The sequence below is a fragment of the Apostichopus japonicus genome, chromosome 1, assembly GCF_037975245.1.
Source record: "Apostichopus japonicus isolate 1M-3 chromosome 1, ASM3797524v1, whole genome shotgun sequence".
NCBI lineage: Eukaryota > Metazoa > Echinodermata > Holothuroidea > Aspidochirotida > Stichopodidae > Apostichopus > Apostichopus japonicus.
The window spans coordinates 10,674,593-10,699,200 of NC_092561.1; the positions used below are offsets into that span (position 1 = coordinate 10,674,593).

The 24,608-nt window shown below is 37.1% G+C and overlaps 2 protein-coding genes across 4 annotated transcripts in view; one reads left to right on the forward strand and one right to left on the reverse strand.

Annotated features, from left to right (window-relative positions):
* LOC139967310 (uncharacterized) overlaps positions 1 to 24,608 on the forward strand; it is a 131,630-nt gene that overhangs the window by 29,924 nt on the left and 77,098 nt on the right. The window lies entirely within an intron of this gene.
* Positions 32 to 13,699, reverse strand: LOC139967342 (uncharacterized). 3 transcript variants are annotated; one of them, XM_071971035.1, is made up of 3 exons: positions 13,513 to 13,699; positions 4,728 to 8,903; positions 32 to 4,528 (listed from the first exon to the last, which is right to left on the reverse strand). In XM_071971035.1, exon 2 carries the CDS (start codon positions 8,882 to 8,884, stop codon positions 7,388 to 7,390), a length of 1,497 nt encoding a protein of 498 aa, XP_071827136.1. In that variant the 5' UTR covers positions 8,885 to 8,903; positions 13,513 to 13,699; the 3' UTR covers positions 32 to 4,528; positions 4,728 to 7,387. The 3 variants fall into 3 exon arrangements, with proteins under 3 accessions (XP_071827136.1, XP_071827151.1, XP_071827144.1); XM_071971050.1 differs by lacking the exon at positions 13,513 to 13,699 and adding an exon at positions 13,334 to 13,496; XM_071971043.1 differs by lacking the exon at positions 13,513 to 13,699 and adding an exon at positions 10,122 to 10,615.

Consider the following 24,608-nt stretch of genomic DNA (forward strand, 5'->3'; position numbering starts at 1 on the left):
AAAAGAAAACATCCAGCGTTTAACAAATGGATTAATTAGTATTTAATCAACATAACCAACAGTTTTTTCGTTCTATATGAAAAAATTGTAAAGTCGTCAGATCTGCATCGTGTTAAATACAGTATAGATTAGTTGTGTTAACTATCTATACCCGTTCTTCATATTGTCAGTAACATTCTGAGTTTCATTCCTCCTTGTACAAACTGCAAGTTTATCGTGAAGTATAGACCTAAACTTTCTGAACAAAAAGCAACAACAACAAGAAAGAGACAGACAGAGAAAAGGAAGCTTATTCATAACAGAAAAACTGATGTATATTAATAATAGCTGTGTACTTGAATTATCTGCATTTCACCTAGCTTCACTTTCGTCACGTTTTATCATAATTTTCATCCAGTACGTCCTCTTTCAAAGAACAAATATATCCCAATCGGCACTAAAACAACCATCAAGTATAACTATAAAATATTTAGGTTATTGCTTACTGAAATCTCTCCACAGCTAAAAAGCAATTTTATTTACCTTCGTTAGATATATGACACATGTTGTACGTAAATCGATGAGATTTCAAGCATTTTTAAAGAATTGTTGACTTCCATGTTGAATAAGTATGTTAACGAAGATCAGGGAATGTTCGTTATGCTATTATGATTAACTACATTATAAATGTTAACACCCGTTCATTGTTGCAGATTCCGAGAGATAATATAAACTTCATACAAAAGTGGATTACAAAATACAAAACATGTTAAGAAAAATTATATGAAGGAATGAAACAATTTACAATTTGTTTTCGTTTTCTACCCTAATACATATATTTGATTAAAGATAAATAAATTTTGGATAGGCATACTTAACCAGTTATTGAACAAATGATCAGATGTGACGTTAATCATTATAAGCCTGTAAGCTGTAAAAAAAAAACGTTCCTTTAAACATAAAAAGAAAAGCTGTTAATGCACGGATGACCGTAATTCTATATGTTTTTATCAGTGCCGGTTAAATTTGAACTTGTCCCATATTTGACAAGTTACCTGGACTCATTGAATGAAACTGATGAATTGTCTAGGTTAGTATAAAACAAGGAGTACGGTGTAGAGAAGGAAGCATTACACAATTTCAGAGTATTTAATACATTCATTTGAAAAGTAGTTACCAGTATCTGGAAAAGGGGCACCTGAGCACGCTGGGGAGTTGCTAGGGTCCTTGTTTCCAGCCGATACTCATAATTAGTACATGTAATTACTGGTGCCATCTGTAACGTATGTTACCGTTTTACGAACACAAAGTAGTAATTACTAATGCACGGTTGTGGGGAAATGACGGTATACATTAAAACGACTAGATACGACATTTTTTGGAATCACGTATTAAAGAATTTGCACTAAATGATTGGTACAGCAACTACTGTAGTCTGTTCATGTCCCACATCCATCATCAGTAATTACTACTTTGTGTTCGTAACATGTGTAACATGTGTTACAGGACTTCAACAATATACAACTGTACGAGCCATGAGTATCGGGTGCTGCTTCACAAGGTTTGTGAGCGCTTCATCTCCTCCCTATAACAACTGTCTGATCTGACTCAGTATATAAAACCAGAATGCAAAAGACGCATTGAGGTTTCGATGACTTCATTGCACTAGACTTCTACTTGTTAAGCAGAAATAGCTTTTACAATATAAATGGCCAGATCTACTACTTTGATGTTACAATTACACTATGGCATGGTAAACGCAGGTTAGTATACTGTGCGTGGCAATACACACCTCCACCAAAAACAATAGGATGGTCTTGTACTCAATGTGATGCATCAACACACCAAGTATGAGAAGTATCCACAATTCCCATATTTAGATATCATGCAAAAGGGTTTTTAGAGTTTGACCTCTGGTGACCTCAAATGAGACTGGACCTCACAAGCAACAGTATTGTACTCAATATGGCAAATCCATTTACCATGTATGAAAAGTATCCATGATTTCTACCATGAGAAATCATGTTTTGAAGGTTTTCAGACCTCGACAATATTTTTGAAAGTACTCGCTATTTGGCGCCAAATTTCACTCGCCAGTAGGCCTATTATTGTTGTTCAAGTCTCCAAAGTACAGATCTGCAACATCAATACTTTCTATGAACAAAGGTTAGGCAGTTAGGCAGATACATGGTGCTACGTAATTGCGCATTGGAAAGTCATGTTTCTTTGCAGTATGTATCATGTTTTAAAGGTTTTCAGGCCTCGACACTGATTTTATTTTTTAAAGTACTCGCTATTTGGCGACCGTGACTAACAAACTACTCGCCAAAGTGCAAAGTTCACTCGCCACTATGACTGCTGTTCAAGTCTCCATAGTACAGATCTACAACATTAATACTTTCTATGAACTACAGATTAGGCACTTAGGCAGATACATGGTGTTTCGTAATTGCACATTGGAAATTTCCACCAAAATTAAGTGTTGAACAAGGTTAAACATGTCGCAGAATCATAAATAAGCCAATGAGCCCACGGAAGTGTCTCAAACAATTAAAAATCAAATATCTGCAAAAATACCTACGAACATAGCTTGGCTTCTGTTACAGTAGGGCTCCTCTAGTACTAGGCATATACTATGCAGTAGCTATATGTGTCCGCGAGTCCTAAGCCTATACAGTACCTCATTGCTACTTTGAGCCGCTACTCGATTAGCCTGACCTCGTACATTTCCCTATTATTTATCTTGTCTTATATCCGCAGATTGGTGTTCGAAAAATATTGCTATCACTCCAGTACACTGCGTAAGTCAAAGCGATCTTTTACGCAATGAAAATCTAAGGTTGAAAGAGCATCTATCTTCACTCGCAACTGAAAATCTTTGCAAAAAAATCATGGCAGCGGTAACAGCAAACTTGTCTCAAAACTCCTTAAGCTGTTACATATTTGGCGAATTATGACTGACGGCATGTAGGGAATGCCTTAAATGCCACCTTAAATGTATTGACATTCTGACATGAAGAATTTTATCCTTCCCGTTTTTGTGTTAACGAACCCAATTTTACCTTACTTAGATGGGGATTACCAATGTTTATTGTTAGTCTATACCGGGGCGGTTAGTACTATAACTGTACTGTGCATAACCAAGCCCTGGTGATGTTTAATAACTTTTTATAATTGGTTGAGAATTTAACATATGAAACCAACATATTTATGAATGCTTTTGAAACACATAACGTACTTCGTAAGCTTAAACGGTTCCCTGTAATGAATTGTTAGTTTAGAATTTAATGATGATTTCCCTGTATGTTTATAAATGCTCCGTCAAGTTTGTGATCAATCTCCGCACATGAAAACTTCCCGTACATAATGCACGGGCAGCTAGCGAACCATTTTACACAGTTAATTCGCATTGAGATTGGTTATTGATAACAATCTAACTAGGCTACAGTTCAGTTTCGTAAGTTTCCTCAACGTAACTACATCCAAGCCTGAAGTTTTTATTTGGCACTAAATCTCGACAATTGCGAAAAACGACGGGAAAACAAATATTTAATACAGGTTTCTGATTCACAACGGTATAGTTCATTCCAATGAACGTTGGATGTACAAACATCACACCTTTGTAATGGAATAACGTATGCAGTTAGCGACACGGTTAAGTAAATGGCGATTGGTTCGACTTTCTCTGGTACTATCTACGGATGCCCATTAGCTCATTTCCAATTGCCAACAACTTCCATTATGAGGTGTAACGCACATGTTATGTAATAGGCTGGTCGGTTGGAGATACGGTAGATTATGAAACACGGTTTTCCAAAATTTGACCTCTTGTGACTCCAAATTACCTTTGACCGCCACAAAAACCAATTGGCGTCTTCTACTAAATGTTCTACTTCACAAGAAATATGAGATTGGTCCAAGCCCTCCTTCTTGAGATATCGTGTTTACAGGGTTTTCACAGTTGTACCCCTAGTGATCCGAAACGAATTTGACCGCCACTCTAAACAATCGGCTGCTTCTAATCAATGTGTTAACTCTTCACACTATATATGAGATTGGTACAAGCTTTTCTTCTTGAGATATCATGTTTACAGGGTGTCACTATTTGACCCATTGTGACCCCAAATGACATATGACCTCCACCAAAACCAATTGGCTCTTAAAATGTGGTTCTCCTACACACGAAATATGAGATTGTCCAAGCTTCAAGCAAGGCGTCACATGCAAACACACAAAATAAACATGCTCTTGCAATAAAACAAATAATTGTGATACTTTTCAATAAATTCATTTTACCATCTTGGATAAATTTCCAGACTTATTTCTTCTTACTATTGTTCGTCGGGTTTGTTGATAATCATCAGGAACTGTATCTTCATATCATTAGATACAGATAAAGGATCCGTTTCATCTTAAAGTTTGTAGTTGTTTCTGCAAATATTGATTATTCTCTCCTCGTCAGCTGCCCTTAATATTCGATTCAGTGTGGTGTATGCTCTGGATATTTGTTTCTTTGATGTTAGTTTCGCGGTTGACTTCATTCTGGCATCTGTTGGAAATAACATTGATAAAGTTACAAACGTTGATCCAGTTCTCTATAGTTTTAACAGCACATTTAGAATGCTCAAACAAACTGTTCTACAGCAAACTAATCCTTCTTTTTCTGTTCTTTTCTTTTCTTCTTTCCTTTTCAGAGTATCCTGTAATGTCTAGTAATATTAAAGTAAGAAACACTGAGATATACTCACCAGACCATAAAAAAGCATCTTTCCTGACCGATATGTAGCTACAAGTAGCTTCTCTCCCTCCTCTGTCATCAATGTTGTCATACACCGTGATCCATCTTCTGTCCGTTTGGTTGCCAACAACTGCTGACCATCTTGACTGTACTGTGTGATGATACATTTTCCAGTAAAATACTGTCTATCTGACCACAAGATGTATACAAAACCTGCCCTGTCTTTACATACACTCAAAGGATACCAAGTCAGTCCGTCAATATCTGGTTTCGGAAACTCGTATAGTAACTCTGCTTCTGTTTTACATGTATCCATGGTTACAGCGCATGCACATCTACTCTCTGCATCGCATATCAGCAGCATGCCTTTATTATAAATGATATCTCTTGACCGTTTCATAACCCCTGGCAGCTTCAGAGCTCGAATGAAATTCAACTCTTCATCAAATATGAATAGCGATCCAATAGATGTACCTAGAATGATGTGGCCACGTATAGTATCAGTAGTTATACACGTCGCATATTTCTTACCCACCGTTTTGATGTCATCAAAGAGGGACGTGATGTTATTTTGAGTAAAGGACCCATCTTGAATATTATAAACACCAACCTGATTGGATTCACAAACCGAAGCTATCTTATCACGTGATAAAGCAGCACAGTGACGAAAGGGTTGAAGAGAGGTCCCTTTGACTTTATCTATCTTGTTTTGGCGAATCTGACGTCCTTGTTTGTTTATGACTGTGATAAATGAATGGTCAGATAATAACCTCCCAGAGACGATAATGTTACCAGAGCCAGTACTTGTTATACCAGTAAAACAAAACTGACTACCTTTGATCACATCAACATTAACAACAGATTCTACACTATCCGATATACAGGGGCGTATCCAGGATTTTCTAACCCGGGGGGCGCGAATTACTATCTAAGCGGAGCGCCACCATCGGTTGGCGCGCAGCGTACAAGAAAATTTCTGGTTTTGTTACCCCCAGATCACCGGAAATGACACTTCTCGGGCTTGAAAATGACCAACCAGATGTACACTTTTGCCTGAGAACCAAGTATTTCCTAATAGTTCTTTCCATCCATAACCTTTTTGAAGATTGTCACCAGTCACACATCATGTTCGACCTCATCGCATCTCCAGTGGATCATTGCTTTTTGTAGTGATTCGACGTCGCGGCCCACAATACCCAACAGCCCCACTTTTGAAGGTTTTAAGCCCATTTTTTGTTCAGAATTTCAAAATTCACATTTCTCGTGATTAAACTCACTTCAAAACATACCCATAATATTGCAAAAAATTTCATCTATGGACAACCAATATAGAAAAACCTCCTTGAACCCCTAACAGACTGGTCAAAATTACACGAGTAGAGGGAAGTATGGTGAAGAAAGTTGATCAGGAAATTTTCGAAAATTCAGACACAGTTAATTCATTGGTGTACAAATATTGAAACCTCCTACAACGGCTGTTATAAAACTTCGTTGAAGGAAATGAAAAAATACCAGATATTTCCGAAACCGAACACTACACACATAGGTCAAGGAGGCGGGGGGGGGGGCCTAACGAAATATTTCTTTCTGAAAATTCGGGCAATATGCTGAGAATTTTTCGGGCACCTATACTGAAAGAACATTGCAATGATGTAGCTAAAGGAAATGAATAGTTTAAAAATTATCTCCTTGGTAATTAAAATAAAGTTCTAAGCTTGGCCGACTAATTCACCATTACTAATGTAAAAGAGAGTTTTGACATAATTGGACCTCCATGCTTTATCTCCATCTACATAGGACAATTCGTTATTTATATAAGCATCCCGCGGTATACTGCGCAACTTTCAGTGACCGTACGGTACATGATGGCATGCGATGTAATAACCGATGCTTGCTTGTTTGATATTGACATTAACATGTTGATCGCGCGCGGAGCGCGCGAAAATGTTGGTTATATTTTCGGGCAAGTAGTTACAGCTCCCCAAATCAAATTGGGCTCCTTCGCCTTTGACTACACACATAGACAGTTTTGAGGCTGTTCATCCTGGAACGCCATTTTCATGCTCACTGATATGATGTGATATCTGCTGTTTGCTTTACAAATTCGAACAGGCGCGTAGCGAATAATTTGCCAAGGGAGGGGCCTGTAGGCAAACTATCTAAGCGTAGCGCCACCACGAGTTGGCGCGAAGCGTACAAGAAAATTTTGGCCGAAAATGCCTCCCAGATCGCTGGAAATGACACTTCCCATGCCGTGTAAGTTGCATCTAAGCATTTTGTATTTCGAATTTACTAGCGATATCATAAAAAAAAAATATGCTCGGGGGTGGGGGCGGCGGTCGTAAATGCGTCATGTTCCCCGACGACGCGGTCGAGTTCGGGACCAGCCACAGTTGGTTTCATAGCAAAATTGTTTAAGGCGTCCATACACACACACACGTTATGATAGACCATATATAGATATATTAGTGAGAGAGAGGAAAAATGGAAACGTCAAATATGGAGTTGTCGGTGTAAGGGGTAGGGTGAGGCGCTTGCCCCCTTCCGAAATCCTCGATCCGTCACTGGCTACCCGGCCATGTGTATATAATAGGGTTCAGCGCTGTAATGATGTCACTGTTCCTCCTTCTCTTCCCGGTGTCTTGGCGTGTATCTTCTACTCCCTCCTTTTCACCTTTTTCTCTCCTTCTTCTTTTCCCTTCCTTCCTCTCCTCCTCCTCTTTTTTCCCCTCTTCTTCCTTTTTTCCACTCTTTTTCCCCTCTTTTTTTCTCTCCTCTTTTTCTTACCCGGGAGGCGCGCGCCCCCAACGCCCTCCCCCCACTGGATACGCGCCTGGATATATGTACCTTATCAATACACAATATTGGTAAATCATCCCTTGTTATATCAGATAAAAATTCAATTTCTATAAAATCTTTCATTATATCCTCAACCAGAGGTTCACTCGCTGCCCTAATATCAGGAATACACTGTGCGTCTGTCCAGTGGTTATGTGATTCAAGGACACTCGAAGATATCGTCGACAAATTTTCAAACTTATTGACCCATTGATTACAAAGATCTGATAAGTTTTGTGTTTCTCTAAGCTTGCGTTGCTGTTGTTCGTCTATTGATTTATTTCTCTCATTCATTACCGCATCAAGTCGGTTCATTTTTTCGACAATCTTTAATTCTCTGTTTTCTATTTCATTTCGTTCGGTGTCCTCTTTCTCTTTTGATTCCCTAATTTTGATTTTAATCATTCTGTCGTACTCGTCTTTTATTGCTCTAATTTTCTCTTCCATTTCTGTTTCTAATTCTTTCATTTTGTTTCGAGTACTCTCTTCAAGAACTGTTTTGAATCTGCTGAATTCTCTCTTTTCTTTCTCTTTCTCATTCTGTAACTCCCTGGTCTGATCTTCGTACTGCTTTTTCCATTTTGCTTTAGTTTCAGCGACAATGGACAGAACGTCGTTATTCATTCTGTTGATTTTATCAGCATAGTTGAATACAGTTTCTTTACGTTTAACAAGTTCTTCCAATATATTCTTCAAGCGTTCCCTTTCGTCGTTCGCCACTTTCCTGACGTCTCGAAGTTCATGACCTTTGTGTTCATCATACGTACATGTCAAACAAACGGGGAGGTTTCCGCAGGTACAACAACACAACTTAGCCTTGTGTTCCGGGTGAATATGGCACCTAGGAGCTTCCATCAATGATGCAAGTTTTTCTTGTGTAAGACTTTTCCCCTCAAGATCATTCAGGGCTAATAAGTGTTTCTGATGTTTGACAAACATCTTCTTGGTCAAATGAAATTGATAACACTGAACACAAAGAAATCCTTTGCATGTAAAACAGTACGCTGTAACCTTTAACTTCTCTTCACAGCCAATACATTCTCTCTCTTCTTTGTTTTCAAATGTGTTCTGTAGCTGAATAAACTGCAGCATACTTTTCATATGGAAGTCAGTCTTGAATCCATCGATTCCATTGTTTGGTATTTTGCAGACATCTTTACATAGAGGACATTTAAATGTCCCAACCTGTCCTTCTAATATAGGTTCCAGACATTGCTTACAGAATCTATGGAGACATGGTAATTGTTTCGGTTCTTTAAACAGATCCAAACAAATTGAACATTCGAAGAATGTATCTGCGATGTCTTTCCAAGGCGATGGGCAGGCCATATTTGTCTCGAAATTGAAGCTGTAAAAAGAAAGTTATTAAGATCAGTGTTTGTGAATATCATACTTTGGATTAACAAATTGAGAGTAAGAAAATTAAGTAGAAAAATCTTAAATGAACGAATGCATGTAACCTACGATATGACTGGTATTTCTTGCCACATATAAACACAGAAGTCGAGATATTGGTGCAACTCGATCACTGACATAATGGAACTGTTCGGGCGTAGCTGATGACAAATACGATCTCATAGACGTTTATGGTGCTGGAACGATACCACCAACAGCACACCATGCCTTTAATGCACTTTACCTCGATACAAGAACCAGTTGAGTAAGTAAGTGAGTGAGTGAGTGAGTGAGTGAGTGAGTGAGTGAGTGAGTGAGTGAGTGAGTGAGTGAGTGAGTGAGTGAGTGAGTGAGTGAGTGAGTGAGTGAGTGAGTGAGTGAGTGAGTGAGTGAGTGAGTGAGTGAGTGAGTGAGTGAGTGAGTGAGTGAGTGAGTGAGTGAGTGAGTGAGTGAGTGAGTGAGTGAGTGAGTGAGTGAGTGAGTGAGTGAGTGAGTGAGTGAGTAAGTAAGTGAGTCAGTGAGTCAGTGAGTCAGTGAGTGAGTCAGTGAGTCAGTGAGTCAGTGAGTGAGTCAGTGAGTCAGTGAGTGAGTGAGTCAGTGAGTGAGTGAGTGAGTCAGTCAGTCAGTCAGTCAGTCAGTGAGTGAGTGAGTGAGTGAGTGAGTCAGTCAGTCAGTCAGTCAGTCAGTCAGTCAGTCAGTCAGTCAGTCAGTCAGTCAGTGAATCAGTGAGTCAGTGAGTCAGTGAATCAGTGAGTCAGTGAGTCAGTAAGTAAGTCAACTTTATTGAATCCCAGAAGGAAATTACATTTCTGCGGTGAGGAATACAATGAATGATACAAAATACAAAGAACACTGATACAATGAATCATACAAAATACAAAAAAAACATTGATAATATACAACAGTTAATTGCAGTCTAAACAAAATATGCACTAACAGCGCAACTAACTGGAACGGCCACCCACCTACCTCGTGAAGTTCTTGTTGTGAACATCAATGGCAGTGCCTATAAACGAAGAACGATGTCTATTTGTGTGTGACGTCAGCGACCTCTATCTACTAATCACCATTGTAATTTGGTTATATTATTCCCCACTTAATGGTATACCAAAATACAGATGAACTAAGGAAACATGTTTGAAATTATCACCATTCATATTTCAAGACTTACCTTACTTTAATGTTGACCTATTCCCTTAGTCTTGTATCAACCTGGCTAGATTTTATCTTTCTTACGTTGTTACGAACCGGACCAAAGAAGGAAATACATGAGAATATACGCAGTACATATATGTACAATGGATATAACGCACGGAACTTTTATACAACTGAGTTTGGACTTTGATATCACGAGAACACTCACGCTGAGCTGATATGGTTGGTGTTTTATAACAAGAGTAATATTACGTAAACTATTAGTACTAGTACATATATACACATAAACATATACCAAATGTGTGCATGTTGTAGACATCTATATAACAAGGTGATTTTATTCTTGCGTGACACCTGGATGTTGAATAGATAAGTCTTTCTTAATTTATGTCTAGTCACTTGTCAGATGTGACGTTAGTTACAATAGATTTATGACTGGCATATCAATTCAGGGACCAAACAGAATCACACTTGAAGATTTATAGGTGTGACTCCGGCCCTTGAACCCGTCGGGGCTTCGCCCATGGACCCCATGAGGGGCCCAAGGCGGGCCCCTGCACCCCACCCGATACAGTCTTTGCGCCAAGACGCTCATCCCTTCAGTTTTATCCATGTTTAGTAATTGATGTCCACCCCCATCCCCCCCCCCCGACCACCCCACTTTTTAATTGGGATTGATGCCACTGTGTAAAAGTAGCTCTGAACACAATTTTGTGCCAATAACATAACTCCAAAATTACCTAGGGCCAGATGTGAATGAAGGACTATATAAACGAGGGTGTGCTGTCGTTGGGTCAATGAAGCTTACTCCTCACCCCGCTCCCGCCCTGTATGGGTGGGGGGAGCTGGCTGTCTTATAGTAAGTAAAATGAAGAAGTCATATGGTACATTCTCAGGCATGTTTAGACTATAATTTATTATATTATAAGTATCTATAAACGGAAGGTTGTGCTAATAAACAAATATCAATTCAACATTCCCCTGCACTGTTAAAGATAGATGGCTGAACCTTGATGAGAAATTGAAATGGTTCAGTCGCATATTATCATATTTTATATTATAAATATTTAAGAATGCACCATGTGACGTCCAAACGTCTTTTTTTTTGCTGGGGAAAAGTCAGAGACCCCAACACGGGAGTCAGCTACAATGATCTCAGGCAAGAGCGTAGGAACCGGGGAGCTGGGGGGCGCCAGCCCCCCAATGAAAAATGTGGGGGGCGGAAGTATCATTCCGCCCCCCCCCCCGCTCGCGAATTTTTTTTTCCCAAACAGGTTCTCAATTGTGTATAAATAGTCGCTCATGATTGGTCGGAAAAGTTACGTCATAACAATAAAACCCTTCACTTCGAGGTTATCAAAATGTCTGCATCCATTCGTTGCAACGAAGATATACCCGTTCAAAATTACCCGCAGCTTTTCGTAAATATATGTAGATGTGTTTGGAATTGGTTTAGACATAATGAGCACACTGGTATTGTATGATCTACTTTGATCGAAGATTTCTGTGAAGGCATTTATCGATAACATCGCACAGTGAAAGTTTCGTACAGGGGTACATAACACATGCGATATAGGCCTATATGTATTTTAACTGTGTACACAGTGCAGTGACGGAAATACATCATACTGTAGCATGGTGGGCTCATAATTGACGCACTTAAGGATTTGATCAACGATTTCTATCAAGGAAAAATCAAAATCACTCAACTGAATGTGTTTTTCATATGTGTGGTTCCTCAGAAATGTAATGATCTCAATATATTTATTGTTCTGTGCATATGCAACGTACAATTGAGCAGAACTTGACCACAAAATGTCTGCCGTGTCAAGTTCTTTCATACCCCTAAATTGACACATTCGTCGATAAGCTAACTGTAGTGAAGGCTTTAGTATACATCCATTGACTTTAGATGCTGTTTGCTATACTTTGAGCCTCTAAGCTTAGACAGATCAGGTCCCAGAGAGTAGTGTTGTCCATGATATTGAGGAAATGTTGGTTATTTTTAGGGTGCAAGATTTCCAAATGGCCAAAAACTGAACGTACAAAACCGGGGGGAAGGGTGTTAAAAGCTTAAAAATTCCACAATTTGGTCATCATATAGCTGAAAATGGATTCAAACTCATGAAATATGTAATTCTGCTTGACTGCAAAAAAGTTTAGGTGGCCTGCTCTATCGTTGCTAGTAATAATTGAAGGTGCGTCAATTACGGGGGTGCGTCAATTATGAAGCCTTGACTATACACTAAACTGTTTTGCGTATATTCATTCAAGGCTGAACTCGCGTCGTGAAGTTGATTTTGGTGTAGGCCTACCCATTCCACGAAACGAATTCCGATTTCAATAGAACGGCTGACGAATCTTGGATGGCGTAAACACGAAACCGATAGAATGTAGCGTATGTATCATAAGTAAGGTCAACATATTATCCAAGCATTAAAAGTAAAAGTTAGGGCGTTTGCAGGGAAACCGCGTAACAAGACTTTATGTCAGTGTGTAACTCAGTGTATGTCTTCGAACTATCAAGCGTTTGATGCTGACGTCACGAGCAATCTGATTGGCTGACAACTCCGTAATTGAGAACCTGTTTGGGAAAAAAAAATTCGCCCCCCGCTCCGCGAGTCAGAAAACCCCTTTTTCATTCTAAATGAGAAAAAAATCTCATTTGGAGCACCAAATTGCATCTAAAAGGCCAGGTGAAAATGCAAAATTATTTACAAAATGGATTGGGTGTTGAAGTGTGCTATATTGCACCAAATTACATCTGAGGCCACATGGAAAGCAAAAAAATTCCAAAGGGGAGGGGGAACCCCCTCCCCTTAGACCCCTCCCCCAGGCCGGCCATCAGTCTTCAGCCTCCCCTCCCCCCACTCAAAAGTACCTTCCTACGCCACTGATCTCAGGGTAATATTCACTCTTTTACAAGTTCTTTAAATTCACCTGTAGCTATTCCAAGAAGCTTGATACCCCTACCTAAAACATGGCAAATAGTTATATATAGTCATTCCATCACTACCTTCATGTGGCAGCTCTTAAACGTTATGGTATCATATGTGATTTGATCTGACTTTTATTAGGAAGGTCTTATGCATTAGTACTATCAATAAAAGGAACGATACATACATTTTATATTATAGTGTTATTCCCTACTGTAATATGGTGTTTATTATCATGGAAATAGTGTTGCCTGTACTTCTAAACTATTCCATTAATTCGTTAAATACCTACCATAGAACATTATTACTGTACTCGATTCAAAGCTCGCTGTTTAACAATGTAAATATCTACTGTTCTTCAGTTTTATAACCAAGCATGCACCATTCAATACTTCCTGGTTAAAATGGCCGTGCACCTTCCTTCAAGCATTGAACACAGACACCTATCGCGGAACAGAAGTTGTTACTAACCTTGTGCTTTTTGCTTTTAGTCGATGAAGTATTAAGGCCTCTTTGTAGTTATAGTTGAAATATCAGAATTATTTGACTCCTAGTTTATCCAGTTGTTGAAAGTACAACAGACGAGACGTAAATTACCTATGTCCGTTCAAAACCACGCGATTATAATGGAAATCCCCAGTTGCTGATTTGGGTGTCAATGTATTGAGCAATTACCTTACACCCTCCCGTAACTTGTTTAATGGTACATTTGTGCAGAGACATATTTCTACATTCCGTGCGTACACATACACACAGATGCCAACACAAATCAATACAGGGTATGCGAGTTAGCATGGTAACGATGTATGTTGAATAATAATAATAATTATTATTATTATTATTATTATTATTAATAATAATAAGGATAATAATTATAATGATAATATTAATAATAATAATCATAATGATAATAATAATAATAATAATAATAATAATAATAATAATAATTATCATCATCATCATCATCATAATAATCATAATCATAATCATAATCATAATCATAATCATAATCATAATCATAATAATAATAATAATAATAATCATAATCATAATAATAATAATCATAATCATAATAATCATAATAATAATAATAAAAATAATAATAATAATAATAATAATAATAATAATAATAAAAATAATAATAATGATAATAATAATAAGTAATAAGACTTTAAATTCAATATACAAACTTAAAGTAGAACGATAGTGACAGAAAAAAAATCTCTCATTTTCCTATATAATGTAGTTTATATGTTACCAAGCAACATATTTTTTTAATTTTCCAAATAGCACACCGGAAAGTAATAAAAAAGGGAATTGAAACATCATTTTTTCGTCTCCGTAATTAAGGAATTTGCAAACACTGCAACGACCTGGAACAGCCCTCAGTTCAGTGAATGACGTCACTGTGATGATCTTTTTTGTTGTGAACTGTTCAGTACGGAGCTGTGCGTGCATTTCGTGTCAGCATAACTGTTATTTTCCGGCGTAATGTTCAAGACATAAATAGAAAATGAATATCATGGTGTTTCTTGATTTCTTCACCTCGTGGCTACAAGTTTTTCTTTACGAAATTTGCGGCGATTTCGCAACGATTTCCCAATATCTGAAGAGGTAACTCGCAAGCTGACCTAAAGTAACGTAAATCTCAAGATCACGTTTTTGGCGGGTTTTATACAGAGTGATGTATGAATGTGCTCACTTACCAGTCAAACTGGCACAATAACAATAGTGACGATAGTCTCAAACGTAGTTTAGTATAACATCCGAAAGAAAATCCAAAGTTTTAAACAAAGTAGATTCGCTTGTATGCACTAGGCCTACTGTAAAACAAAAACGTTCCTTGTTCCGTGCGTCATTAAATCCAACAGAAAGGTTTCACTGAGCTTGAAATACAACCGCATTTGAACTCAATCGAGTAGTTAGTCTAGCTCGAACAATTTTCTCACTACATGCAATGCCTATTGAGTTTATTCACATGCATGCCTCGTGGTTTGGGCTTCAGGAGGAATCGTATTCTAGCCCAACTTCACGTAGGTCCGCAAACGGTACTTTCACACTGTGCAAACATAAGTGACATTGTGCGCTACCGTAAGTAATACTTCCACGATGTTTTGTTTCCCTCGAGCATACATACATTTCCTATTCGTATTACATTTAAAGTGGTTTGGAGGGTATGAACACATCTCTGCCCAAAAAACTCTGCCTAAGCGACGTCCATGCCCCAAGGGCGGCGGAAGCACTTTGAATCTGGGGGGGCACCAACGTGGAAGGGCACGTTGCAGAAATTCGATTGGACTGATGCAGCCTGATATTAAGTACCCTTCATAACTCTTATTGTATTATCTTATTTGCGTATACACATCACTGCATCAACCCCCCCCCCCCCCCCCCTCAAGGAAACAATGCATACTAGCACTGCAGTATCTAATGTGCAAATTGGGAAACAAGGAAAAAGACAAAATGATGTGAAATCATTATAAAGTCCCAGTCCCTGCACACGCGATCGATACATGCATGAAAGCAAATGAAATATGTCAATAAACTGAAAGAAAAGTAATTTTCTATGTGTTTTTCAATGGTTGAACTGATATTATTATGATCATTATTATTGTAACGACTTTCCCAATAATTCTAACCAATTTGGAAAGGTTATAACACGGCAAATGATTGTATGCTATTGGCATGCGATGTAGTAACCAACGCATGCCTACATGATATGCACATTAACATGTTGAACGCGCGCGAAGCGCGCGAAAAACTTTGGTAATATTTTTCGGGCAAGTCGTTACAGCCCCCCAGATCAAATTGGGCTCCTACGCCTGTGGTAGTAAACATATAAAACTTCCCGAAATATTTCATTCGACGTGGGTTTCGCCTTGTAAACTCTTTTTTTATTTAGAAATTTTTATGTAGAAAAAGGGCACATTTTTAATCTGAGGAAAAGTGGGGGGCACGTGCCCCCTGTGCCCCCCCGGTTCCGCCGCCCTTGCCATGCCCCAATTGAAATTTGCACGTGGATTCTCTCCTCACATAGTCATTGGGTTGTTCAGGTCTGACATATGTCTTCCAGTTCCAACACTTTCTGTTGCATTTATCGGGATATATATAAATAATGCGGCATAAAAGCATCAATCTTTCAAACTTTTTTTACTTTAGTGACCTTGCCACACGCAAATTTCAATTGGGCCCGAGATGGCTCTATGACCGATTATTCCGTAATTTACATTGGGGCAGTTGGCTTCACTAAAACGACAAGAAAAAGCAGGAACAATAACACCTTATTAAAATTAGACCGTTAAATGTCTCACGCAGTGTATCAAATCTCCTCTCTGGTTTAGGTTGTTTGTCGAGTCCAATATAGAGTAGCTTGCGACTAAACTTACACACTAAGTGCACACTGCTGAAGTACACTACGCCGAGCTCACTTTGTTATCATCATAATGACGTCACATGTCACTGTAGATCACGTGATCATCATATCGCTGTTCGCGAAAAGCCCAATTTTTGTTTAAAAAATCAACGAGTTTAGGAATTTTGTTTAAGCCTTTCCCAACATCGGATTGACTTGAATTTTCACATGTGTAATATGGAAACCAACTAGAATACTCTTGAATAAAATCGTATTTTTTCGTCGATGCTGAAAAATCACTATCGTTCATCTTTAAAAATTCGAAGGGTGATGTTATTTCTAATAAAGAGGAAGTTCTTTCCGAGATTCGGACTATTTACCAACGCCTTTATAGTTCAAATGGTTGTATTCCAGATCCTTTTTTACTGACTTACCATGATCCCAAAGTAGAGGTTGATAATTTATTGGCTTGTGAGGGTTTGCTTTCTCTATATGAATGCACCAAAGCCCTCGAAGCATTGAAAAAACGACAAGGCGCCAGGTAGCGATGGTCTTTCGGCCAATATTTATAAAAAGTTTTGGGATTCAATCGGTGAATTAGTTTTAGAGTCTCTTAATCATGGCTTTGATAATGGTAGTTTTTCCACTGAGCAATCGAGGGGTATTATCACTCTCATCCTGAAACCTACGAAAGACCCCATGTCCCTGCAGAATTATCGCCCTATTACTTTATTTAACACTGACTATAAGATCGGTGCTAAATCTATTGCCACCAGGCTGAAAACTGTAATTCAATCTCTTATTGGCCCTCATCAAACTGGTTTGTTAAAAGACAGATTTATCGGTGAAAACATAAGATTTGTTTTAGATTTAATAGATTACGCGGCAGAGCGAGATATTCCTGGCTTTATTTTCATGATAGATTTCGAAAAAGCTTTCGATAAGCTTGAGTGAGATTTTATTAATAAGGCACTATCCTTTTTCAATTTTGGTACCAGTTTTAAAAAGTGGGTGAATGTTTTTTACAAAAATACTACTGCTTGTGTATGTAACAACGGTTTTTCCACTGGCTTTTTTCCCGCTTGAGAGAGGAGTAAGGCAGGGATACCCGCTAAGACCTTATTTATTTATTCTTGCAGCGGAAGTTTGTGCATTAAAAATTAATAATAAGGAAGTCAGGATCATGCAATACGCTGATGACACAACTCTTTTTCTCGATAATAGAAGAAGCTCTTCAAAGGAGGCATTTAACATTCTTAATCAACTGAGACTAGCTTCCGGATTGACAATTAACTTAACCAAATAGAGTCTTTTCCCGCTAGGTCCGCTTGCCTCCCGTTGTCCGACCTTTATTCAGGACTTTAACATCAGATTCACTCTTGGGCCCGTAAAGTTATTAGGTATGTTCTTTACTGGCAATGGAAATGATCTCTTCCGTTTGAATTATGTTCCTTAGCTTTCTCGTCTTAAAAAGTGTTTAAGTGTTTGGAAATGTAGGGATTTGACCCCGATCGGTCGTAATGTTGTTGTCAAAACATTTGCTTTGTCGCAGCTTGTTTTTCTCTTCGGGTCCTTCCAAATCCACCTTCCCACTTTACTAAGGAGATACAAAGTATCATTTTTGATTTTATATGGGCGGCAAATCCTGATAAAGTGAAACGCTCAGTCATGATTAATTCTGTCGGTGAGGGAGGGGGGGGGGGGCTAAAGGTAACTCATATTTCTAGTTTTATAAACAGTCTTAAATGCACCTGGATTAAACGGTATAACAGCGACCTATACGGGTTGTGGAAAGTTTTTTTCGACATTTACTTAAGATCGTACGGAAAAGAACTTATTTTTTACTCTAATTGCTTAAAGAATGACATCATTAATATTTCAAATCCTTTCATTTACCAAATCCTTAGTGCGTGATGTGAAATTTCTTTTATGAACCCGAATAGTAACTTTGGAAATCAAATTATCTGGAACAATTCCCACATACGTATTAACAATGATATTACCTTGTATAAGAATTTACTCTTGAAAAATGTATATTATGTTGGGGATTTGTTTGATAATGACGGGAGACCTCTCCCGTTTGATTGTTTCAAGCGCAAATTCCAAATTATGCGTTTTCCTTTCACACTATATTGGGGTTTAATTGATAGTATCCCGAAAAGTTGGAGAGGGGCTGCTTGCGTTAGAAATAATATTGATAATGATAACATAATTCTATTCAATGAAGTTCTAAAAGCCTCATCAGTCTCCCAACTAGTTTATAAGCGCCATTTGCGTCGTCTATCAGACATACCAACTGCCATTGAAAAGTGGAATATGACCTTCACCAACTTAACCTACAAAGACTGGCATCTCTTCTTTCATTTGCCGTATTGCACTGTCTCTGAAGCTTAAATCCAAATTTTCCAGTTCAAATTTATTCATAGAATTGTTGCCACGAATAGGCTTCTTTCATTGATGGGTAAACGTGATTCAGATCTTTGTACCTTTTGTAAAATTGAAACTGAGAATATTGAGCACTTATTTTGGAAATGTCCCATAACTGCCTCTTTAATTTTAGATGTTGAAAATATGTTTCTTAAGAAGCAGTTCTTTTTTTCGAAGCAGGATATCTTTTTTGGTTATAACAACGGGAGGGGACATCCCTACAACTTTCTGATACTTCATATGAAATACTATATTTATGATTGCCAAAGGAATGAACGAAATCCATTAATCAATGAGTTTTACGTTAAATTCAAATTCATAATCAGTATTGAAAGGTTCAATTATTTAAGAACTTCCAGCTTTTGAAAACATAAAGTTACTTTTGTGGAGTTATGGCACGCCTTTTCCTTATGTCCTGATTTATTCAATTAAGCCATATCGATTCCGTTTCCTTTACACTAGTTTTTTGCTATATACTTGCACATGTACTCGAAAAGTGGTGTTCCATGTAATATATAGACTTACAAAAAAAATGAAGAAGTTATGTTACAAATCTAAAGAGAATTTCTTTTTGCATTGATGATAAACGATGAATAAACGCAGGAAAAAAAATACTAATAATAATAACAATATTAATAATAATAATAATAATAATAATTAAAATAATAATCATAATCATAATCATAATAAAATAACAACAACAACAATAATAATAATAATATTAGCGCAATTTTGTACATTTTCCAATTATTTACTTTGTCTTGTCTTTTAGATGCAGATTAGTGCGCAACAAAATATCGCTTTTACTCCATTACACTGCCTAAACCAAAGTGACTTTTCTCTCAGTTTAAATGTTTCTAAACTGCACCCCAACTGTATAGAATTCAGAGATCAACGTCTGGAAGCCTTATTTGTAGTTCGGAACAATTTGGTAATACTGAATATTTTGCCTCAAATTAATACCTTTGAAAGGCTATGGCAATGTTGTATGATTCATTTTTGATGTAAATTAACAAAAATTTCATTTTTTTTTAAATTACAAATCTAGTTTAAATTGATGTTGTAAATATTTCTAATATAGGCTACAGCATTGTGGTATTATTCATTTTTCTAAAGATATTACCCTGCGGTTCTATTAAATTTCTATGTTAATTAACAAAATATTACAATTCGAGAAAACTACAAATGTAGGTATCAAGTGATGTTGTAAATACTACCATGGATAATGTATTGTCATAACATAGGTTCCTCCTTGAAACAAGCTATTTTCATTAGAAAGATCAGACCTTACCTTCATCTCTCAGTTCAATGTTTGTAGACTCCATCGTAGTCGTTTAGAAGTCAGAGATAAACGTCTCGAAGCCTTATTTGTCATCCGGAACAATTTCGTGAAACTTAATGTTTTGTCTCAAATGAACTATTTTGTGGTTTTATTCATTTTCGATGAAAAATATTAACATTTTCAAATTAGTTTAAAAATGAAAATCTAGGGTAAAGTGATATTGTTAAAACATCCATGAGTAAGTTATTTTCATGACATTTGTTCTTCCTTACAACGGCAAGATCTGACTTTTTCACTCAGTTTTTTAGTATTTTATACTACACCGTAGCCGTTTAGAAGTTAGAGATAATAAACGTCGGGAAGCTTTATTTGAAAACGGAAAAATTTGGTAAAACTGAATATTTTGCCTCAAATTACCACATTTGATAGGCTATATATAGCCTTTTGGTTTATTGATTTCGATGTAAATTAACAAAATTCTAAAATTCCTTTAAAAAAAACAAATCTAGGGTAAAGTGTTGTTGTAAATACATCCATGTTAGAATGTTAGACTTGACCGTAGCCGTTTAGATGAAGTGATAAACTTCTGTATTACTTATTTTATACGTTATTTTTTTATTCGAATTAATGTTTTTTCTATTACTACAATACTTCTAGGAAATATTGATGTTGTAAATTAATACAATTTAAGTTATTTTATCACAAAGGTTCCTTATGAAAAGTTCTTATTATATTTATAATGTTGATTCAATTCAATTCAATTCATAAGACTTTATTTCAATCTCTCGCATTAAAGTATGCAATTATGACAATAGACGTGGGTAAATGTCAAGAGAACAAGAGATTGAGGAGTGCCAACAAGAAGCTCTGCAGAGCTTGTTTACGTTGACACCCCTTTACAAATAAAACATAGAAAGAAAGCTTAAGTATACAGAGAAAACAGAACAAAGATGGCAAAGAAAGGAAAATACAAAATCAATGATAGTTTGATATAAGATACTCTTTAAGACGTTTTTTTGAAGGTGTTCAAACTTTTACAACCAGTAATAGTAGTAGGGAGGGAATTCCAAAGTTTTACACCGACATAACGAATATCAAGTTGTGCAGACCTAAGTCTAAAGTAAGGAACAGTCAATTGATTTGGCGCACGGTTGGGATAAGGATCGTTACGTAACTGAAAATAGTTGCGAAAAGTCGACGGAGCATTATCATGTAACCAATTGAAAATAAAAATACCAACATAGTAACGATTTATATCATAGATACTAAGAGCGTTAAGAGTAGTAAACAGGGGTGCTGTATGCTGGAGGTAATCCGCATTACAAATATAACGAATGGCTCTCTTTTGAAGTAAGTAAAGGGGTTGAATTCTAGAGGCATGGGTACTGCCCCAAATAACATTACAATATGTAAGATAGGGAAGTATGAGTGTATTATACAAAGTGACCAATGTGCTTCTAGGAATGATTTGGCGAAGTCTACTAAGAACTCCAGCGCCTTTAGACACTTTCATACAAATATTCTGAATATGATTATTCCAAGAAAGATGATTATCTATATAAACCCCAAGAAATTTAGTAGTCTTAGACAGCATAACATCAACACCGCAAAGTCTGATACTATTAATGTTAGGATTTAAGTGCTTTGAAGGTGTACTAAACACAATAGAGGTAGTTTTCTTAACATTTAGTGACAATTTATTTGCACAAAACCAATCATGAATATATGTAAACTCATTCTGTATAGTATCCAATAGAAAATTAATGTCATTACTGGAAAAGAACAGGTTAGTATCATCAGCATAAGAGATTACATGAAATGTGTTGCTGGCTCTATAGAGGTCATTAACATAAATTATAAACAACAATGGACCAAGTATGGACCCTTGAGGAACACCACACTTAATTGGCTTAGAATCAGAATTTATATTATTAATAACAACAAACTGGTGACGATCAGCAAGATAGCTTTTGAACCACTGAAGTACAGTTCCCCGGAATCCATAATGACTAAGTTTTTCAAGTAAAATGTTATGGTCAAGGGTATCAAACGCCTTCGACAGATCCAGAAATATACCAGAAGCATACTGATTATTTTCGAAAGCTTCCATAACTTTACAAGTAAAATGTAAAATAGCATGTGTAGTTGAGCTGCCAGGAAGGAAACCAAATTGATAGTTATACAGTAAATTATGCTTAGCAATAAAGTTATATAACCGTGAGAACATTATTTTTTCGATTACCTTGGAGAAACATGGGAGAACTGAAATGGGTCTATAATTATTCACGGATTCCTTTTCACCGGCCTTAAAGACAGGAACAACTCGAGCTATTTTTAAAGATGTGGGGACAACACCAAGCTCATAAGAGAGATTACAAAGATATGTGAGTGGAATACATAATGAATGGGCAACATGTTTTACAATAATAGCAGAAACACGATCAAAACCAGCAGCGGATGGCTTGAGTGATAGGAGTACTTTAAGGACCTCATCTCTTGTTGCAGGAATAATGAATCAAGAGTCAATGACTGCTGCTTGCAGGTACATTTTGTAGTGAGAATTAACATTAGGAATCTTATGTTGAGTGGCTGGACCAATAGTAGTAAAATAATCATTAAAAATGTTTCCAATATCCAATGGATTAGAAAAACTGACCCCCTGATAATTAATCTGTTCAGGAGTGCAATTAGCTTGTCGACCATGTAAAAGTGTATTTATTGACCGCCACATACTTTTCGCATCCTGGTTGTTATTATTAAACATATTGGTGTAGTAAGACTTTTTGGCCAGCCTGATAACAGACGTAAGACGATTACGAAAACGTTTGTAGTCGTTAAAGGGGGTTGCAGTGCGACTACGGAGATATCTTTTATATAAATGATTCTTTGTACGGCAAGAATTAAGGATGGCAGGAGTCATCCAGTCACTCTTGTCACTAATACCCTTCTTTGTAATAGGAACATACGGAAGACAGTTGTTTAAATGCTTACTAAATATTTTATTAAACTGATCAAATGCAACGTTTACATCATTGCCATAAAAGACATCTTGCCAAGTTTCGTTTTCAATAGCAGACCGAAATAACCGTATAGTTGCTGGATTAACGTGCCTCCTTAAAGTAATTGACGGAATACTAGTTTTAACATTGTCAATTTCAACAATAGTAAAAACAGGGAAATGATCCGAAATATCGTCACAAATTATGCCCGAGGTAGATGACAGTGATGGACTATTCGTAAAAATGACATCAAGAAGTGTAGCAGAGTGTGACGTTATCCTAGAAGGCAAATTGTGGAGTGGACGAAAAGAGTGAGAGTGTACAAGGTTGATAAACTGATTACCGATGTTTTCCGATGTAATTAAGAGATTACAGTTAAAATCGCCCATTAAGAAACAACTCCTGCCTTCTCGATTCAATGAAATAAATAAAGTAGAGAACATGTCAAGCACAGTTTCGCTAACACCGGAGGGGCAATAAATAACCCCTATGATGATTGGCGAATGAGAAGCCTGTAGTTCTATAAAAGTCGACTCAAATACGCCTTCTACAAATGTACTCAAATCTGAACGAGATTTGTATTTAAGAGATGAATTGATATATAGTGCGACCCCTCCACCACGCCCTTACCTAGAGGCATGTTCCATATTATACCCAAGGATGTTGTAGAGAGTATGTAAAGTATTAGGATTACCAAGCCAGGTCTCGGTTATACCGATAACAGAAAAATTATGCCTAACGGATCTTAGTGATAATAATAAATTATTAAAGTTACTACTCAGAGACCTAGCATTCACATGATACAAGGTAAGTTTCTGATCCCATAAATCGTTGGTAATATCTTGAAAGAAATTATAATCATAATACTTGCAGTTAGTAGCTTGAAAACTTTGAACAGAATTGATATCAGGATCAATAGAACTGAGAGGGGAATTAATGTCGTCGCATGCTTGAAAGTGATTTCGAGTATTTTTACAAATGATACAGGCTATGTCCCCATGCAAACTAACAATAGGATTACTAATACAGTCATTATGCCATTTAATAACCCCTGAGCAATTACAGCAATGACCTATGGAACAGCGATCACTAGACGTTAAGCTATGCGCACAAATACAACAGAGGTGACTAAATAAAGTACAATGCTCCATGCAGTATCAAATACAAACTATCAAGAAGTAAGAAAAGAAAAAAAGAGAAGGAAAGAAGGACAGAACAAAATAAGAAGAGTGAAAAAAAGTATTATAACGTATAATACCTTGAATGTGGATAAGACGGGTGGTTGGACAAACGAAAACACACGACAAAAGGGAAATCCTTTAAAGTAATCTGTAAAATACCAGTAAAACGTGCAACTACTTGCTACATTTAACGACAATGGTAGGTACTGTCCCCAAAAATCAAGATAGCGGCTTCAAATTCAAGATGGCGGCTTCAACTTCACCATTGTGTCCGTACATTACCGAAGTCTTGCCAGGTCCTCTGTATTAGCAATATGATGTTTATG

Bases quoted from the DNA above. Each gene is read 5' to 3' on its own strand.
- LOC139967342 (XM_071971035.1), bottom strand. From the start codon at position 8,884: ATGGCCTGCCCATCGCCTTGGAAAGACATCGCAGATACATTCTTCGAA.